A 17,398-nucleotide genomic window follows, 5' to 3' on the forward strand; every position below is an offset into this window, starting at 1 on the left:
TTGGTGGGTGAGTGGGATCACGAGAGACTACAATACCGTCGATATGGAAATCTCACTGAAAACTGATACGTTTGCCATTCATTCAAAAATAACGAAACGGGATTCGTAATTTTCCTGACTGGGGTAATGTTAACGCGTAAAAGACGGCCGTACATACCTATTTATCTCATCCTAGACTCTATCTTTTTCGTTTCCGCCTCGAAACCTATTGTCTTAGGATAACGAACTCTAAAGGCTAAGCTGTACGCAATAAGGGATTTTGGCTAAAATCGATACACTGTGAGTCGGGTGATCCGTTTGTCTACATTTAACTCAGTTACACAATTATATAAATACGGCTTAATCTTGTGTGCCGAAAATTTGGTTCCAACGGAAGACACCTTCACCTACGGAACACACCTAGCCACGCCCGCCACCAGGTAGGCTAAGCTACGCCAGGTAAGATCCCCCGTCGAAGTTCCCTGTTTTACCTGTTAACTCACCTACCGCTCATTTACAGAAAAATACTCTTCCAATATAAACTCAACGACTAAATTCTGTATTGTAACACTCAAAATATAACGACAGGCCACACGGTGAGTCCTAATTCTACCAAACGAATTCTGGTCACAATGTTTCAAACAGCCCCACACACATTCCAAACTAAGAAACTTTTGGCGTTTCAGTAAACTTTTGATATTCGACTCCTTGTCGACGGATACTCACCATTTTTGACGACGCACAGTATACTCAGAGATAAGTACACTATCTCGATTAGATTTAACTTAAATACATCCATCTTTTCGGCGAGAACAGGTGAGGGGAGGTAGTCCAACGAGGAGCTGCGATCCTCACACTTCTACGTCTAGTCCGATACTGCCGTCCATTTTCGTTATGACTCACTCCTCTCTCTCTCTCTCTCCTCCGACCGACTTCGTGGCGTGATGGCTTGTGTTTCGGCTCTTCGGCCTCTTCCCTCCCTGGACCCGCTGGACCGCGGTCTCTGGACCCTCTGCTGGAAAGTCTGGCAACCGCTGTCGCCCAGCCAATGATATCGCCGGAATTCGAGGGTTCGGTTTCTTTGGCCAATGAGCTTTGCGTTTTTATGTGGCGTCCGTCCATTTGCTTTCGTTGCATGAATGTGCGTCGGTCGAAAAAGCAAGAGCCCGTGACACACATGACTAATTTCAGTTATATGACCACTTTTGACGTAACAAATTCAAACGGCAGCTTAATAATTTAATCCGTGATTTCTGCAAAGTAAAATAAGATAATTTACTGTTGGAATAATCATAAGTCTGTTAACACTGAAACCAACATGAAATATATTAAACCAAAACAATGTTTCATTTTTACACTGAGTAGTTTTACTAAAATCAAATAAAAGGAACTATTCTGATTACGAAAGTTTCATAACAATTCTGCTTTTGAAACTGCGGAGACCCGTTTGTGATAATTTGATTGGATTGACCTGCAGATTGTTTTTCCTAATATATGAAGATTTGCTTGCAAGCGACAACCGTGCAATAATACATTCATTCGAAAATTACCACTTGATTGGGCATAAAAGGTCATGACTTACTAACAGATAGGAACCGACATTATATACTTCCTGGGATACAATTAGAAATAATCAAATATGCAATGAAAATTTTGAGAAGTCACTTGCAAATACCAAAGCACAGATACCTTACAATATATCCTCATTATGGAACACACCCTGAAGTCTACTATTTTTTTTTACATTTTAGACCAGAAAAAATAGTAATTTCATTTGGAAACCGGAATTATTGTAGACGCTGCTGCTAGACCTAAGATTTTCCTTTCATTTAATAAATATCAGTGGTCGCGGATCCATAGCATTGTCTCTTATGAATTTACAATGTGATAAGTTGATAACTCGTCTAAGAATAATTGTTTCTGCATTGCTGTACATTGTACTCAAGTGTAATATGTCTTTGCTGCGCTTGATATATGCATTATTATATACCTGAAGAGATTATAGTGTCCTCTTTATTGTTTCCCGTCTCATGAACTGTTTATTTAGTACAGTCAGGCTCTGTTGCAGCGTCCCATTTTGAAAATTAGACAAACCTGGTACCTATTGCAAATAACTCGACATTATAAAAAGAACAAAGTGAAGATAATGAACTCATTTTTCCATCAGTCATTTAAAGCGTATTTTATTCGTCTTACTCTTATCTACGCTGGCCCTAAATTTCAGAACAATCACCCGTGCAGGCATAAGGCGGCTAAACTTGTAACTGTGGAAAATAAAGGCATTCAACCCAACAACAACCTATTGTTAACTCTATAATTTAAACATAGAACATTCATTTTCCGTACACAATCGGCATCTGTAATTCCATGACGTTTGCAGATGACGTCACAAGTGTAAACAAAACGGTCTCGAGTTGCCTACCAGGTGCGCTTACAGCCTGATCAAAAGACCGCATTAGACTCCTTAGTGAGTAAAATTAATTGTTTAAACTTATATTACTGAATATATTGAGATATGAACAATATTTTTGTGTTTTTCGCCATGTTATGTGCATGCGAGTTGCTCTGAATTCGAGTGTTAAAGCTAGGCCTAGGTTAATATGTTCGCGAGAATAGGCATAGGCCTAGGCTTCCCGTATAGGCCTAATATGGCTCTGCCTCCTGCGTATAATTTAGAGTTATTAACAATGATTTTTTGGGGGCGTACCTTGTATATATAGCTTTCCTCAAGATTTCATAAGCTGCCAATAAGACTCCAGCCAGCCGTTTTTGCATGAAAAACCATTTTGGGGTTTTTTAAGCAAAAATGGCTAGGAAATGATAGGCCTAGGGCACTAGGCTAGGCTAAAAGAACCTTAAAATACCAACCTAACGTAATCTAAGGTGTTTGCTGGTTGCAATTTTGTCGTATCAGCTATTTTGGGGGAGGCGATGTAGTCTCACCTTATAAGTCGTAATTTGAATCATTTTTTTATCATTTGCGCGTAGTGTTTATGGGGTTCAAAGTAACGAGGATGAAGAGCTCTTGGTAATTCCAAGCCGTAGTTCCGCGGTGAGCTAGACTGTGGCGATTGACGTTTTCTTATGTTGTTTTACTTACTTTTCAAGAATTTAAAGTAATGTTTTGTCGGCCAGCTGTAACTAAACCGTAAACGACCTTTGAAGACTAAACGACTTGAATTACCTGACGAGGTAGATCGGCCGGCATTCCATGGCGAGGCCTACCCCTCCTCCATAGTTAATATAGCAAATTGTAGCAGAAACACTAGGGTGCATTAGGTTGGTATTTTTGGTGTTTAGTAGTTACAATTTTTGCCGTATTAGCTGGAGGCGGGGGTTCACCGTGAATGCTGGCTTAGATTCACCCGTGTTAATAGTCTTCAAAGGTCAATTACAGTTTCCAGTTGCAGCCAGCCCGACATAATATTACTTTAAATTTTATAAGCTAGTAAAATAACATAGGAAGACGTCAATTGCCACAGTCTAGCTCACCGCGGAACTGTGGCTTAGAATTACCAAGCTCTTCTCAAAAACGTAGGTCACAGTTTCATATCGTGTATTGGCAACTTATGAAGTAATGCCCAGATTACCCCATGAACAATATATTTTCTGACTAGGCCCATATTAGCCTATGTCTTGCAATTTTGGCCATAGGCCTGTTGTTTTTGCAAACAGGGTTTTTGGTGAACTAGATCAACAGGAGTGGTTGAAAATTCGCAAATCACGGGATAAGTCATTTTAAAAACATGGTTACTAATTGTTTGTATCTAGTAACAATCACCAGACAAGTAATAGGCCTACAGCACCAGAATAAAGTAGTGGCAGTAACAGCAATACATCTTTACCTAATGTAAGATATGTGGTCTAACCTGTTTAGGGGGGTCCAGTTCCCCTTGGCCCCCAGGAAAATCTAACCTAGTGTTATAAATTATAGGCCTAGTAGGCCTACAGTTTATTAATACATCCCTAACAACCTTCCTTCGAAGGCAGTGGCCATAGCCTACAGGCAGGTTCATGGCATTTTTTAGCATCTTGCTGCCAATAAGTGATTGACATACTTGCGCAAAATGCCGGACCTAGAACACTGTAGTTTAGGTGCAGGGATGAATTCTAACATAGCATTAAATAGAATGTTATAAGCCAAAGTAAAATACAGGATCATCACAAAGTAAAGTAACATAGGGTTTGTTGCTGTACCTCACCGTCACCCTTAGCCTACATTAACATTTAGGCGTCAACAGCTACTTCCTGGATTCTGAAGTTTTGAATGCAGCTGGTGGCGGAGTTTTGAAGTGGATGATGCTTTTAGTGGTCAGTACTGGTAGAATCAAACTAAAATACTTTAAATATTAAATTTTTCATAACTACTACTCAGACAAGAATAAGAAGCCAGAGATCCAGACACCATTACAATTACATATATATTGGGTAACAAAGTGACCAGTAGATTCTGAATAAATATTTACCCCTGATATTTTCATGCTGACCTAGTGCAGTTATGTGGAAGTTGTTGAGGAAGCGACTTCCTGGGGGTAAATCATGACCTACAGGCCTACTTGCCCATTTTCTTGGTTCCTCATTGGACGGGTGGGTATCGTTCTCAGCTAGCACTCTGCTGGTCCCATGTTCGATTCTCTGACCGGCCAATGAAGAACTGAGGAATTTACTTCTGATGATAGAAATTCATTTCTCGTTATAATGTGGTTCGGTTCCACAATAAGCTGTAGGTCCCATTGCCAGGTAACCAATTGGTTCTTAGCCATGTAAAATAAATCTAACCCTATGGGCCAGCCCTCTCTAGGAGAGCTGTTAATCAGCTCAGTGGTCTGGTTAAACTAATGTATACTTAATTTTTTGCCATTTTCTTAATTCATGCTAAGCATTTGTGATTTGTGGGCTGATGATAATTGCAAATTGAACAAAGCTTTTGCTGCATGTTCCATGTGGAACGTGAAGCTGTCATAGTGTATATAATCATTATGGAATAACTTAAATTTAGGTTATAATGGACTAGGACTTGTTTCCATAACCACAGTTACTTGCTCAGTATTCAGTCACACTAATTGGAATGGAATGTAAAGAAGCTGGAGTTTGAAAACTTCATGGAGCTTCAGCATGAGAGCTATTAAAGTTTTGATTGCCTGACAATATGAAAAATAGGAATTTCAGTGATTTAAGAATGTAAACTAAAAATGAAGGAAGGGGCCAATTTGGTTAACTGAGGCCTAAGTCAGAGTTGTTTGAATAGTTTGAGTAGGACTGATTTTGATATGCTTTCATTCTTGTATATTGTCACAGCGTACTCCACAAATGCATTGCCATTAATGTAACAGTACTTATAGTTTAACAAAAACTTTTTATTTGAAATTTATTGAGACCTTTTATTTCCTGCATATTTATTCCCAGGCCTTCGGGTAGTATGTGAGAAAGATACTTCAGGATGTCGAGAACAACTGAGGAAGGCAGTGAAAAGCAAAGGAAGCACCTGGCTTCAGACACATCCCAAGACACGCCGTTAATGACTCTGTTTCGAGATTACTCAAGAACGTTAGTGGATAAAAATGACAAGTACGAGAGAGTCTATAAAACAAGCAGGGACATAACAGTACGAAGCAAGAGAATTATTTTTTCACTTCAGAGAATACCAGGGTGAGTTGTTAGCCTATTCTGCTGTTTGTTGGTAGTACTGTGGGTTGTCGATGCCACTACATTTTTAAGTGGACCCCTACCTACTGTTCATTTAAGGAACTGTAAGGAGCCATACTTTAGGATAATATTGATTCAATTTTTTTGCAAGCTCGCATAAAACCAAATGAAAAGCTACAAGAATCCTTACAGTTCTTAACTCCGTTTTAAAAATATACTTAGATAAAACTGTGATCAAAAATGCTTTTACTTTATTGTAGGCTGTGCAGTCCAATAGGTGGGGAGATGGGCTTACGTGGTAATTTATAAAATATTACAGTATACAATTTTTAGCCATTTCAGAGATGTAACTTATACAGTTAAAGGTAACTGCCTTCATTTTGCACTAAAGAGCATTTAGTGTACTGTATGCCTTTGAAATTTAATAGTTAAAAAATGTCATGAATGTGAACCATTGTTGTACTGTAAAATCTCTATGATTTGTGAAAACCTTGAAGTTATTGGTATAGCTGTGTCATGAGATTTGAACCTTGTAGCATTTGAAATCAAAATCACCAGTGGCAGGTTGTATCTTGAGGATACAGTATTGTCATAAAAGCATGGGTGCAAAGCCAAGCTGGTAAAAGATAAAGCAACTCTTAGAAAAGAGGGTACTGTCCTTTAAAAAACTTTAGGTTTGTGTTGGGGGTCCAGGCCAGATCTCACAGACTCTTGGACCACATGGAGGGATACAACTTTCAGTGTGCCATGGAGAGTCTAATTTTAGATAGTATTGAAAGTTCTTTGCATTGTCCCTAGAGCCCCATCTTTCATGTTCTGCGTTTACTTTCCAGCCATTCCCCATAATCACATGTAGCTGTCCAGCTTCTTTAACTTCAATATAGCTTCTGTTTTCATCTCTCATTTCAGAATAAATTCTTGGTGTGAATCCTACAAACGTTAGGAGGTGTAACTTGGTGATCTCAGTGAACTACTTTATAATGCTGTGCCGTTATAATGACAGGGAACTTTGGTGAAGTTCATTGACTAGTAGAATGCACTATAAAAAGACCTTGAAATGGTGGAACACCAAGAGATCTGCCTGTGGAAGGTATAAAAAAAACATGAAGTGCAACTAGAATAGTGAAATATACAGTATATACAAGGATGGCTGTTAAAAAAACATTGTGGTAAGATGGGATACCAGTAGAATGGTAGAACTAAAGGAAGGAAGGAAGATATGGTACAAATATTCATGGAACAATGCTGTCAGTAGTGCTGGCCCTTGTTTTATACTACTAGGTAGGGTTATGGTATTCTGCACCAAGGGAGGGGGTTTCTTTCACTGTGCAGTAGTAGATGTGTCAGTTTGAGAGCAAAGTTAGAGGAAAGGTGGGGTTACTTCACCACTTTAGAGGCATATATCATCACTTAAAACAGCAAGATCTTCATAATTTCTTGATTGGTCTGTCTGTTGGTTACCAAAGGAATGGGTTCTAGCAAGGCAATGGTTTGTACTGATGAGGACTACAATTTTCTTTAAATATTTGTTTTTGTCACCAATATTTTTCATTACAGTATTTTACATTATTTTTCAAGGCTTGATGGTGATGAAAGAGAAAAAATACTCTCATCGGCAGCCAGTGATTTACGAGAAATTGAGCAAACCCAAATGAAGTATATTGCACAAGAACTTGTTGATGAAGAGCCTTATCAGTTTGTTTATGCATACACTGGAGGTAAGGTAAAAGATTCTGGTAATTTTAAATACTTTAAAGGAAGAAATAACAAATTACTACTGTTGCAAATTTTGAGTTTTATTGAATTGTAATTTTATTTAAAATGACGGTAATGATATTCTTGATGTTGAACTAATCGCTGCACCCTACATAGTGGTCGAGTTATTTTTGTAACACAAATCGGGGTTTGTAAGAGATGTACAAAAGTACACCGTTTTTACAACCTAAAACAAGTTTCTCATATAAGCCCATCAGTTATATACTGTATTATCAAGCCCATCATTGCAGTGTGCAATGTTCCCAAGATTCACAGCCTTTTGTTCAGAAAATCAAGAGGAGCCGCAGCACACACTCATGGCACTAATACTACCTGGACTGTATTCCATACATCTGCAACCACCTCATACATTATGTAGACTGAGCATCCAACATTAAAATTGCTAGACAGCACAGCAGGAGTAGAAGTGATAACTGCTGGCACAGTTGACACAGCAGGGACAGGGGGTCACAGCAGGCATAAGAGAAGCAGTTGCTACAACAGGTGAAGCAGGCATTGGATGAGCACTGGCACAGCATATGTAGCAGAAATATCAGACACTGCTGGCAAAATAGGACCAGCGAGGACAGCATGAGCATCTGCACAGCAAGTGTGGCAGAAACAGCCCATAGCTGCACCCATTTTTTAGCCTTTTACTTTACCTCTGTTCCCACTTCTTTCTGCAGTCTTGTTATTCAACCTCTCTATCTATTACTTTGTAGTGCAACGGTGGCTTTTTCTGGGTCTCTGTCTTGCTGTACAACCACTTCAACTCCCTTTTTTCGCTGTCTTTGGTGCTGAATGGACAAAAGTACCCCAGTGCTTGGCATGACAGCCTAAATTTCATAAAATCAATTCAGATAGATTTAAATTAGACAGTAATGAAATAATTGGGAGAAATTATTCAAAAAAGAATGAAAATGAGTGAGCACTTTTCAAACTGCCAATGTAAACTTTGGGAGAATATCATACTGATGTGCTTTACCTGAGGCACAAAGCAGTCAGGAAGATGGTTACTGCCTACCAGTATATTAGTAGTTGGTTGAAGCTACTCTGCTTTTTGTGTTCTTAGGGCAGAAGACTGTTTGTTTTGGGAGCATGCAAACTGCAAAGCAGGGGTGTATATTTTTATTGGGTTTGATGTGAAGCATAATTAGAAATTAGTATTCTGAATATGAACTAATTATTTATAATTTGCTTACTTTTTTTTTTTTAGGTTTGCAAGAATATATAGAAGCTCTCTCCCTGCATCACTTTTTAACCACTGATAAAATCATTGGCCACTCAGATATACAGGAGCGCCTGAGCTTTGGCAGCAGTGAAGAGGACAATGATGTTGTGCCAATGAGCGTTTTAGTTCAGCCTAAAGAGTATATTCTTGGTATTGCAGACTTGACAGGAGAGCTCATGAGATTCTGCATCAAATGTGTAAGTACTGGTGATTTTGAGGTTTGCTACAGAATCTGTGATGTTTTGAAAAGAATTCACGGAGGTTTCTTATCTCTCGGATATATTCCTCTGAGAGAATTGTATTATAAATTTACAGTTTTTCGATCAAGCTTACATAAAGTTGAAGAAGCCTGTTATTCTCTGCAACTCAGAAAAAGTGAGGTTCCAGCTGAAATGCTGGGTGATGTTTTTGCCATGTATGATGCGGATGAAAGCCATCAGGAATTTATTTAGCTTCTAAAAAGGTTGTAGATTGCTCCAGGTTAGACAATTTGCAGATATTAGCAAATGGCTGTGTTATTTTTTTTTATAGCACATTAATGTTAATTAATGTTTCTTTTATATATAATTCAGTAAACTGTGATATGGCAGTGGAAAATCTCATCTTAGCAGCTGACGTGTAGACAAGTTTTTGTAATTAAACTTTGCTGTACTCTATGAATTAGATTTGTAGTTTTACATTAGAATTTTCTCTATAGGACTGATGTCAATCAGGAGTCTCTGAAATGGTTGATATTGACCCCAGAGGGTTGATAAGACAGTCCAAGGTTGATAAATTCCTTTGGGTTTGAAGGGGATTGAATATAAATTTTGTTTGCTTAAACTTACAGGGTCAAAGCTGATGTTTATATAAAAAAAATTTAAAGTACAATAAAATTGAACTTGTGGTGCATATTTCTGATAGTTTTTATTGTCTTTTAAGTTTATATTCAGTTGACAGACACGTGGTAATATAATAAATGAACATTGGTTGGGATCCCAGTACTGACTGTTAATTTGTACTTTATTTACTCATATTCATTTATTTAAAAACTATTTTCAGTAAACATATTTATCATTGGTATTATAGTATTGTAGCATGTGAAAAATAATTTACCTTTTAAGTTTTATCTTAAATCTAGGTTATGGCAATCCCAGTCTGATTGTCCAGGTCACGTTATCATTATTAATATTAATGATAGTAGTAGTAGTAGTAGTAGTAGTAGTAGTAGTAGTAGTAGAAGTAGCAGCCTTCACATAAATACATCTAAATTCTGTGAAACACTCTTAAGATTACTAGGGTGTGGCCAGATAGAAAAAGCAGTGCAGCCAAATTTATTTAGCCACTTAAAAATCATTCTTTTAACATTAATCCCTGTGTATGGTTTTGCCCAAGACCTCTCATTTACTGTAGCTTCTGCTTTCGCTTCCCATATTCTCCTCTCACAATGGAAAAATTATCCACATCTTTGTTTGTATGTAAAAAATTAGGTTTCCAGTCAAAATATATAATGTCAAATGTGTTTTTAGTGTCCGTTTTCAACTCATGTCTATATGTTTGAAAACTTTCACTCAAGTAGAGTGTTCTAAGCCCATTCATTTATTGTAACGAGCGATCTTAGTGTTAGACAGACTATAGTGTAGGGAGATGAATAGAAATTGATGTTTAAATAACAAAATATAAAGCTAAAATAAATCTTGACAGATAACACCAGTGAAGGAAAAGAGCAATTAAATTTCTACCCTTAAGAAAGGTGTAATTATTATCTATTTATTTATTTCCACATGCCGGGTGGCTTACTGAGGGATTAAATATTTCAAGGTGTTAGAGTTCTAAAATATTTTGGGGCTCCTTCTGTAGGTGGTACTAAGGTTTTGCAAGTACTCTTTGGCATTTAGCTGTAATGCTTTATGCTTAATACGTCCATATGTTCCCTTTGGTCTCTTCCCCCACAGTGCTGTCCAACTTCTTTAACTTTACCTTGCGCAGCTTTTTACTTATCGTTTAAGAAATCTTTTGGGTGAGAGTGCCAAGAAGTAATTCAGTGGTCTCTCCTTAAGAGATTTATAAAGGATAAAATACATTAAAAACAGTATTTTAATTATTTGAAGCAATTTCCTGAAAATTAGCTAAATAGGCTTTACTGAAGTATTTTTTAATATACTTACAAATTTTCAGAAGTCTTGTAGGAAAAGTATCTGATTCTATATATGCTTTATGCTAATCTTACATTAGTATGCATAATTCCAGTTAGGCTTTTAAAACCTAATTGAACGAGAATGAATTTATGCATCCTCAGTCCTAGCTTTTTTTATTAGAAACAGACCATACGCAAGTTTTAGTTGTATGTGTGTGTAAATGAAAGTAGTATGTTATTTTTGTACTAAGGCAGCAAACCCTTACCCTATAATTCATGTATTGAATGTACTCCTAAAAAACTAAAAGTAACCCAGTAGTAGTCAGGCATACAAAATAGTGAACCACTGATAATCGAGACAGCTAAAATTGATTCTTAATTTGTTATTTCAAAGTAATTGATAGAAAAAACTAAGTTCACAGTATGGAATTCACAACAGTAGGTAAAACATTAGGCGCATTAAAATGTTTTCAGTTGTCGAATTGAATAGTTTTTACAGTCACAATGCATACCATGGTACTAGAAACATCAGTATTGAATGTAAATGTGAAACTGGTTTAAGTAGCATGTAAAACAAGTTAAAAACTATTTCAGATTTATAACAGAAATTGAATGAAAAGAAAAGCATGCTACAGTTTCATATATTTACATCACAGGTGCCTGTGTTTTAGTTGTGAACTTTGTCTATCATAGGCTAAGCAATTCGAAAACTTCCATTTAATCTAGTCAGTTGGGAAAACTAAATTTGGTTTCCCCAAATTATTCAATATCATTGAGGTGGTACTGTATAATGTTTTTCTTGTAAATAATGCTACTTATTCATTTTTAACTTTTACTTAGTGAATATGTATTAACACTACAATGAGGCTGAATAAGTAAATCTTGCTTTCCATCGACGCAATGTAGAGGTTATGGAGACCTTTTTGTATGTAAGGTGCAGCAGTAGATTTGTTACTTGAGACTTAAAGAATAATGTAATATTACTCATAATAAACTAAATAAGGGAATTATGAAAAAGTAGAACAGCATTGAGATTAAACATTTTGAGTTGATGTCATTCAGATGATGATACTGTATTTATTTAGGCAACGGTATGTACGTACTGTAATCTTTAATTTTACTTTCACATTCTGTTGCCAAGTTGAAATTTTTTTTTGAGTGAAGTGCAGATGTACCCAGGAAGAGTTAGTAGCAGGCATATGGTCAATTTGTGTCCTCCATGTCTGTGAATCCCCTCCAATATTGTTCCTGTCATAGGGTTAGAACCTGCAATCCTAATTTTCCCTGTGAAGATTGTCTGATTTGGTCCCCTTCACAGTGGAAAAGATATGATGCTAGCAAGGGAAGAGGCAGATAATAGAGGAAGGCATTCAACCTGTCAGTTGCAAACAGCAGCTCAGGTTGTCTTGATGTAAAGGTATCCTTTTTTTTTACTTATACACTTCATGGGTTAAAACACGAGATTCTTTTTCGAAATGAATCTTACTGTTAAAGTTAGCTTTATCTTCGTGCCATTTGGTGCGATCGGCTTTTTAAAAAAACTCAAAATAGGCTTGTCTAACTTGCTAGAACTGTCTTTGTATTCACCTGTTTCCCACCAGATGGTGCTGGAATGTTTACATTGTCATATTTCTTCATGTGGTGTTAGAAGATCAAACACTGCTGTGTCCAAGATGGCTGAAGTCTATGCACACAAGTTGATTCCTGAGTATTTTACCCTTTTTGGAGATAATCTTCATTGCTTCCGTGCCATAAACATGGCTCTATTTCCTTTAAAACCTTCTTCTAGAGAAAGTTGTCTTGCAGCTCAGAGGAGTCATAACTATTTTTGCCTCATTTTTTTTTTGCGAATGTTCAACTTTAGCATGTGTTAAGCCCTTAGTCCTTTCACTACGGCAGGGACTCTTTCTCCTGAACCAAATATGATAGTAACATTGGCTTTCTATCTCATTGTTAGTTGCTAGGAATCTTGCTATTGAATTTTGGGAGCATGAAGGTATACATCGGTGTGTAGGTGTGCATCTTCTTATATGAAGTTAGTAATTACAGGCAGTCCCCGGTTTGACGGGTCCGCGCATTACGCTTTTCAAATATATTCATCAGAAATTATTTTCCAGTTTACGACGCATGTTCCGGGGTTACGACATGTCGTACGCCGATCTGACAGAAGAAATATGGCTCCAAAACGGCAGAATAATCAAAATTTGGAGTTTTTTTTTTTATGAAAAACTCAATAAAAATGCAGTTTACATCATTTTCAATAAGCGTTAAAAGTAAGGGTTTTCTTAGGATTTTTTACGATTTTTCGGTTTATGGCCCGGCGTGAAAACGGAACCCCCATCGTAAACCCGGGACTGCCTGTATCTTCACTAGGTAGAGTCCTTTTTCCCTGTAAGGGTCCTCTGACAAGTATCGCTACGAGGACCTTACACCCTGCTGCGGTTCCAGTGTCTGGCGACAGTACTTGCTAGTAAGGCAGGAATGTCGAGATGCTTTTTCTCCCCATTAAAAAGCTTTTAGTTTGCTTGGCTGAACTGTTTCTCTGGTTGCACCAACCCACCATCCTCAGTCAATGTGGTAGTCAGCTAACTTAAATAGTAGGTAAGATTCATTCTAAATAATTATAATTTTCATGATAGAATTATTTGGATACTTACCTGCTGTTAAAAGTGGAAACCCACCCAGCCTCCCCACATCGTAGTGGGTGGTCATGAAGAAATATGACAATGTAAACATTCCAGCACCATCTGGTGGGTAACAGGTGTCAGCACCATCTGGTGTGACATACAGGTGAATATAAAGACAGTCCTAGCTAGTTAGCCAAGCGTATTTTGATTTTTTTTAAATGCCGATCGCGCCAAACGGCACAAAGATAGAGCTAACTTTAATAATAGCTAAGTATCCAAATAATTAATTTTATGAAAATTATCTTTTTTTATGGGGTTTGGGACAATAGGCTTGATTAAACAGTACATAACAAAACTCCTGATTGGACATGAGTTGGCTCATGGAAAGATGAGGAAGGAGATGAAAAGGATACAAATATTGGAAGTGAAACTCTTTGCCAGTTCAAAAAAAAAAACCTTTTTATAAAAATGTTGGAATTGAAATTATAGGTGTACTAATAAAACATTTTTTCCTCTGTTCATCTTTATTGTACCAAAAATGGTTTGACCAGATGCATTTTAGAAAACAGTGGAAATCTAAATGGTGCAGATTAATTTCATGTAATACAAGATCTTATTAGGTAATATGGTCTTCAAAATAATCTAATGCTGACTTGGGCTAAAGGCTTCTTTTTAACTGTAAAGCATAATAGAATAATGGCAAAACAATTCTCACAATTCTACAATGTAATGAATGACTAATTCTACTTGGAGTTACCTAAAATAGATGCAGTATTTCATTAGTCTAATAAACCAATGAATTTCCCTGAAATTAACAGAACTTTAGGTAAGTCTATTTCTGTACAATATACACAGTGAGGGAATAACTTTTTTCACAAATATACAAAAGCTGTAAATTACTTGAAAGTTCTACATAAACCTATAGAGTATTTTCAACTTTCTGTATTAGTTATGGTTGGTAATGAATAGATTACAGTAATGATTTACGAAGTAGTTTATACATTAAAACTTGCTATGCACACCTTGTGAATTAATACTGATACAAAACAGGATGAGACTATGAAAACATTGAGTTGTGTAACATTTCTAACTCAGCTTCACGGTCGACTGCCCTTTTCTGGAAAAGGAAAACAAAATTAGCAAGCCAGTTATAGCATACGCTTTATTTTGTCATCTGCTATCTATATTAGATCATCAAGATGTATAAATATGAATTATGAACTGCCTGAGATCACAATGTATGAGGCACTGGAAAGGCCAGGGTATACATAACACTCTCCCACTGGTCTGATATATAACATGCAGTGGTGAAGTGTAATTAAATATTAACCAAGACCTTCCCAGGTGGAGGAAGCCCTCATAACTTCAATTCAGTGCTTTGCTTTGTAATTATCTGTGGACCAGAGTTGTGCCACTCAGTGGGATGGAGAGAGGTGTGTGAAATGCAGGTGTTTTCATTGCAAACCCCGACTGTTCTATGATAATCATGCAGTACACGTGAATCGCAGACACTTCAATTCCCTTGAGGAAAACAAGGAATAGTCTTGAATAGTTAACTTGAAAATGAAATAGTCTTGAATAGTTAACTTGAAAATGAAGAGGTCTAAACTACAGTTAACTCAAAAACTAATCAGTATGTACTGCTAAAGATAACCAGACAACTGTCCCATACCAACCACTTTCCTCTAAAGTTTAGACATTAAATACTCTATGAATGGACCTCTGATGCTACGAAGTCATCACCTTGGTTGCTATGTAGGAGCTGAATAGAGGCAGAATCCTAGGATCCAAAACATACTGTATATGACAGCTCCTCATGCATCAGTTATTTTTTGGATGTCGAGTGCACAGGTAAGTGAAAGTAGGTGTTTTTCATGTATATATGGACATTAAGTCTTCCCAGTTTTCCTCACAGTTTTGTTCAAGGGAAGTTCAGTTTGATATTTATCTGCAATCTCTCATTCTGGGACTAAAAAGATAACTTATAAAACCTGATGATCCATTATGAACTTGCCTATTATGCCTAAGGCCAATTTGATGACACCTCCACAGCACTGCAAATTAGTACTGAAAGAATTTATTTGATAACTATAAAAAAGTTTGTATTTGTATGAAGTATAAAAAAGTTTGTATTTGTATGAACAAATGGGTTATGGTTTTTTGAGAGTACACACAATTCAGCCATAGCACTACCTCTTGAAGATGGCCTCAAGCTATAAAACTGGACATAGTAATGGTGTTAAATCAAAATCTCCAAATTTTATTTGGTAAAAATTAAAATGAATTGTAATTACTTGTGGATACCCTCATAACTAAATTACTATATGACTATTTTGGTACAAGTTTACCCAACATAATATTTCCTTACTTTTTGTATCCTGTATTCCTCATAATCCTCATCATCAGTGGGTAGTTCATGTCTACACATTGGGCAAGAATTTGTCTGAAATATATAAATAAATAATGTTAAAAACCCTTTATAAAAGATAAATACATTACTTCACTTGACACTGAGGATTTGGTTCCTATTATTTACTAATCTTATCACAGCAATTTAACAGAATGGTTATGGAATAACTGATTGAATGAAATGTTTGGAACTAACAGATACACACACACATGGGCATTTTTCATGAGAATAACACAATGAATAACTGTGTATGTAGGAGGTGCAGATTAATCTAATTTAACTGATTTACTCTCAACAATCATGATAATAATGTTAACTTTCTGACATGAGCTTTGCTTATTCTGACATGGATATGATTGTTAAAAATTTTTTAAACAATTAAAATTAATATCATTCAGTTGCTCAAAAACTCAGCATATTTAGTCGATAACTCACTATTTAGGGTCTTGTAGTAGCAATTATCAGTGAAATTTCAATTTACTGATTGATGTGAATTTCATATTTTCTATCTAAAATACAGTTGAGTACATTACTGTACTGTAGTATGGAATTAGAAATGGATCGTGGGTGAATGAGCACATACTTTTCCCTGTCAATGTAAAAAATATTCCCGTAATTATATACAAAAACCTAGATGAGGTTGTGAATGAATACTAACCTCCAAATCTTTGGAGTGTTTGAGTGAAGCTCAAAAACCTAGATTAACTTCAAAATATATGCTGCTTCTCAAAATGCATTTCATTATTTATGGGTATATATATCCCTCGAAGTTAAGGATATCAATTAAGATGTTCTGTGAAAATAATAATAAAAAAAATTGAGACATCACGGATTTTGTCATTTTTCTCTTAAAGGGTTATATGATAAATTAGTGCTTTCTACTCTCTTGTTCGGTCTGAAATTCTCTTTTATGCCCTGAGGAAAAATAAATACCAGCAAGTGAAAATTACGACAGAAAATAATCAATGGAAATTTACAAAGTGACAACAAGTACCTTTTCAAGCCATGGCATGATGCAGGGGTCATGGAATATATGTTTACATGGAAGCTTTTTATATTCTTCCCCTTCCTTCCACTCTTTCAAACACACTGGACACTGTCCTCCTGCAAAGTTAATAATTTTTTAATCACAGAATAAAATTAAGCAACATTTTTGATGGCTAACCAAACAATTACCTCTATCTTAATGCTATCAATGCCATAAAGTGCTAGATGTTGGAACCTACCTAAAATTATCTGTACAATACTACACTTGAATGAGCTATGCAGCAGTGACAAATTTGTCATCCAAGTATTATTTTGGAATTACTAAAACCATGCAATGTTCTTTAGCAACTTTCTTCAATGCTGAAGAAGCTCTAAAGCAAAGGGTTATGGATTGCAATCCTTGAATGCACTGGGGTGCAAAACCATCACTTGGGGCATCAATGATGAATCAAAAATCCATGTAAATGCTGTGACAAAATGAAAAGGGGAACCTGAGTTGAAAAACAAAAAATAGCAATCCACTGAAATCAGTCTCTCATCCCCAAGACTGAAGCATTCAGACAACAAATACTGTAACTTGAAGTCGAGAGGAAATAAACTTGGTGTTTGTGTAGTACAACTCGTGAAATCACACTGTGCATAAGGGA

At 36.4% G+C, this 17,398-nt stretch overlaps 3 protein-coding genes across 8 annotated transcripts in view; 1 reads left to right on the forward strand and 2 right to left on the reverse strand.

Moving 5' to 3' along the window:
* The window catches only part of bou (boudin), a 50,943-nt gene extending 49,821 nt beyond the window's left edge, over positions 1–1,122 (reverse strand). For 2 of the 3 annotated variants that reach the window (XM_067081437.1, XM_067081351.1), the window contains exon 1: positions 706–1,122. In XM_067081437.1, coding sequence (XP_066937538.1) covers positions 706–778 — 73 coding nt within the window. In that variant the 5' untranslated portion in view covers positions 779–1,122. The remainder of the gene's footprint in view (positions 1–705) is intronic. The other variant, XM_067081264.1, reaches the window with a different exon arrangement.
* On the forward strand, positions 1–13,869 carry Trax (Translin associated factor X). Of its 2 annotated transcripts, none has more exons than XM_067081179.1 (4): positions 1–438; positions 5,386–5,628; positions 7,204–7,343; positions 8,597–13,869. In XM_067081179.1, exons 2-4 carry the CDS (start codon positions 5,420–5,422, stop codon positions 9,061–9,063), a joined length of 816 nt encoding a protein of 271 aa, XP_066937280.1. In that variant the 5' UTR covers positions 1–438; positions 5,386–5,419; the 3' UTR covers positions 9,064–13,869. The 2 variants fall into 2 exon arrangements, with proteins under 2 accessions (XP_066937280.1, XP_066937230.1); XM_067081129.1 differs by lacking the exon at positions 1–438 and adding an exon at positions 2,326–2,446.
* LOC136825331 (E3 ubiquitin-protein ligase RNF181-like) overlaps positions 13,860–17,398 on the reverse strand; it is a 23,083-nt gene continuing 19,544 nt past the window's right edge. For all 3 annotated transcript variants that reach the window (XM_067081756.1, XM_067081663.1, XM_067081578.1), the window contains exons 4-6: positions 16,759–16,868; positions 15,723–15,797; positions 13,860–14,471 (exon numbers count right to left, since the gene is read on the reverse strand). In XM_067081756.1, coding sequence (XP_066937857.1) covers positions 14,412–14,471; positions 15,723–15,797; positions 16,759–16,868 — 245 coding nt within the window. In that variant the 3' untranslated portion in view covers positions 13,860–14,411. The remainder of the gene's footprint in view (positions 14,472–15,722; positions 15,798–16,758; positions 16,869–17,398) is intronic.

Source organism: Macrobrachium rosenbergii, chromosome 1 (genome assembly GCF_040412425.1).
Source record: "Macrobrachium rosenbergii isolate ZJJX-2024 chromosome 1, ASM4041242v1, whole genome shotgun sequence".
Taxonomy (NCBI): Eukaryota; Metazoa; Arthropoda; class Malacostraca; order Decapoda; family Palaemonidae; genus Macrobrachium; species Macrobrachium rosenbergii.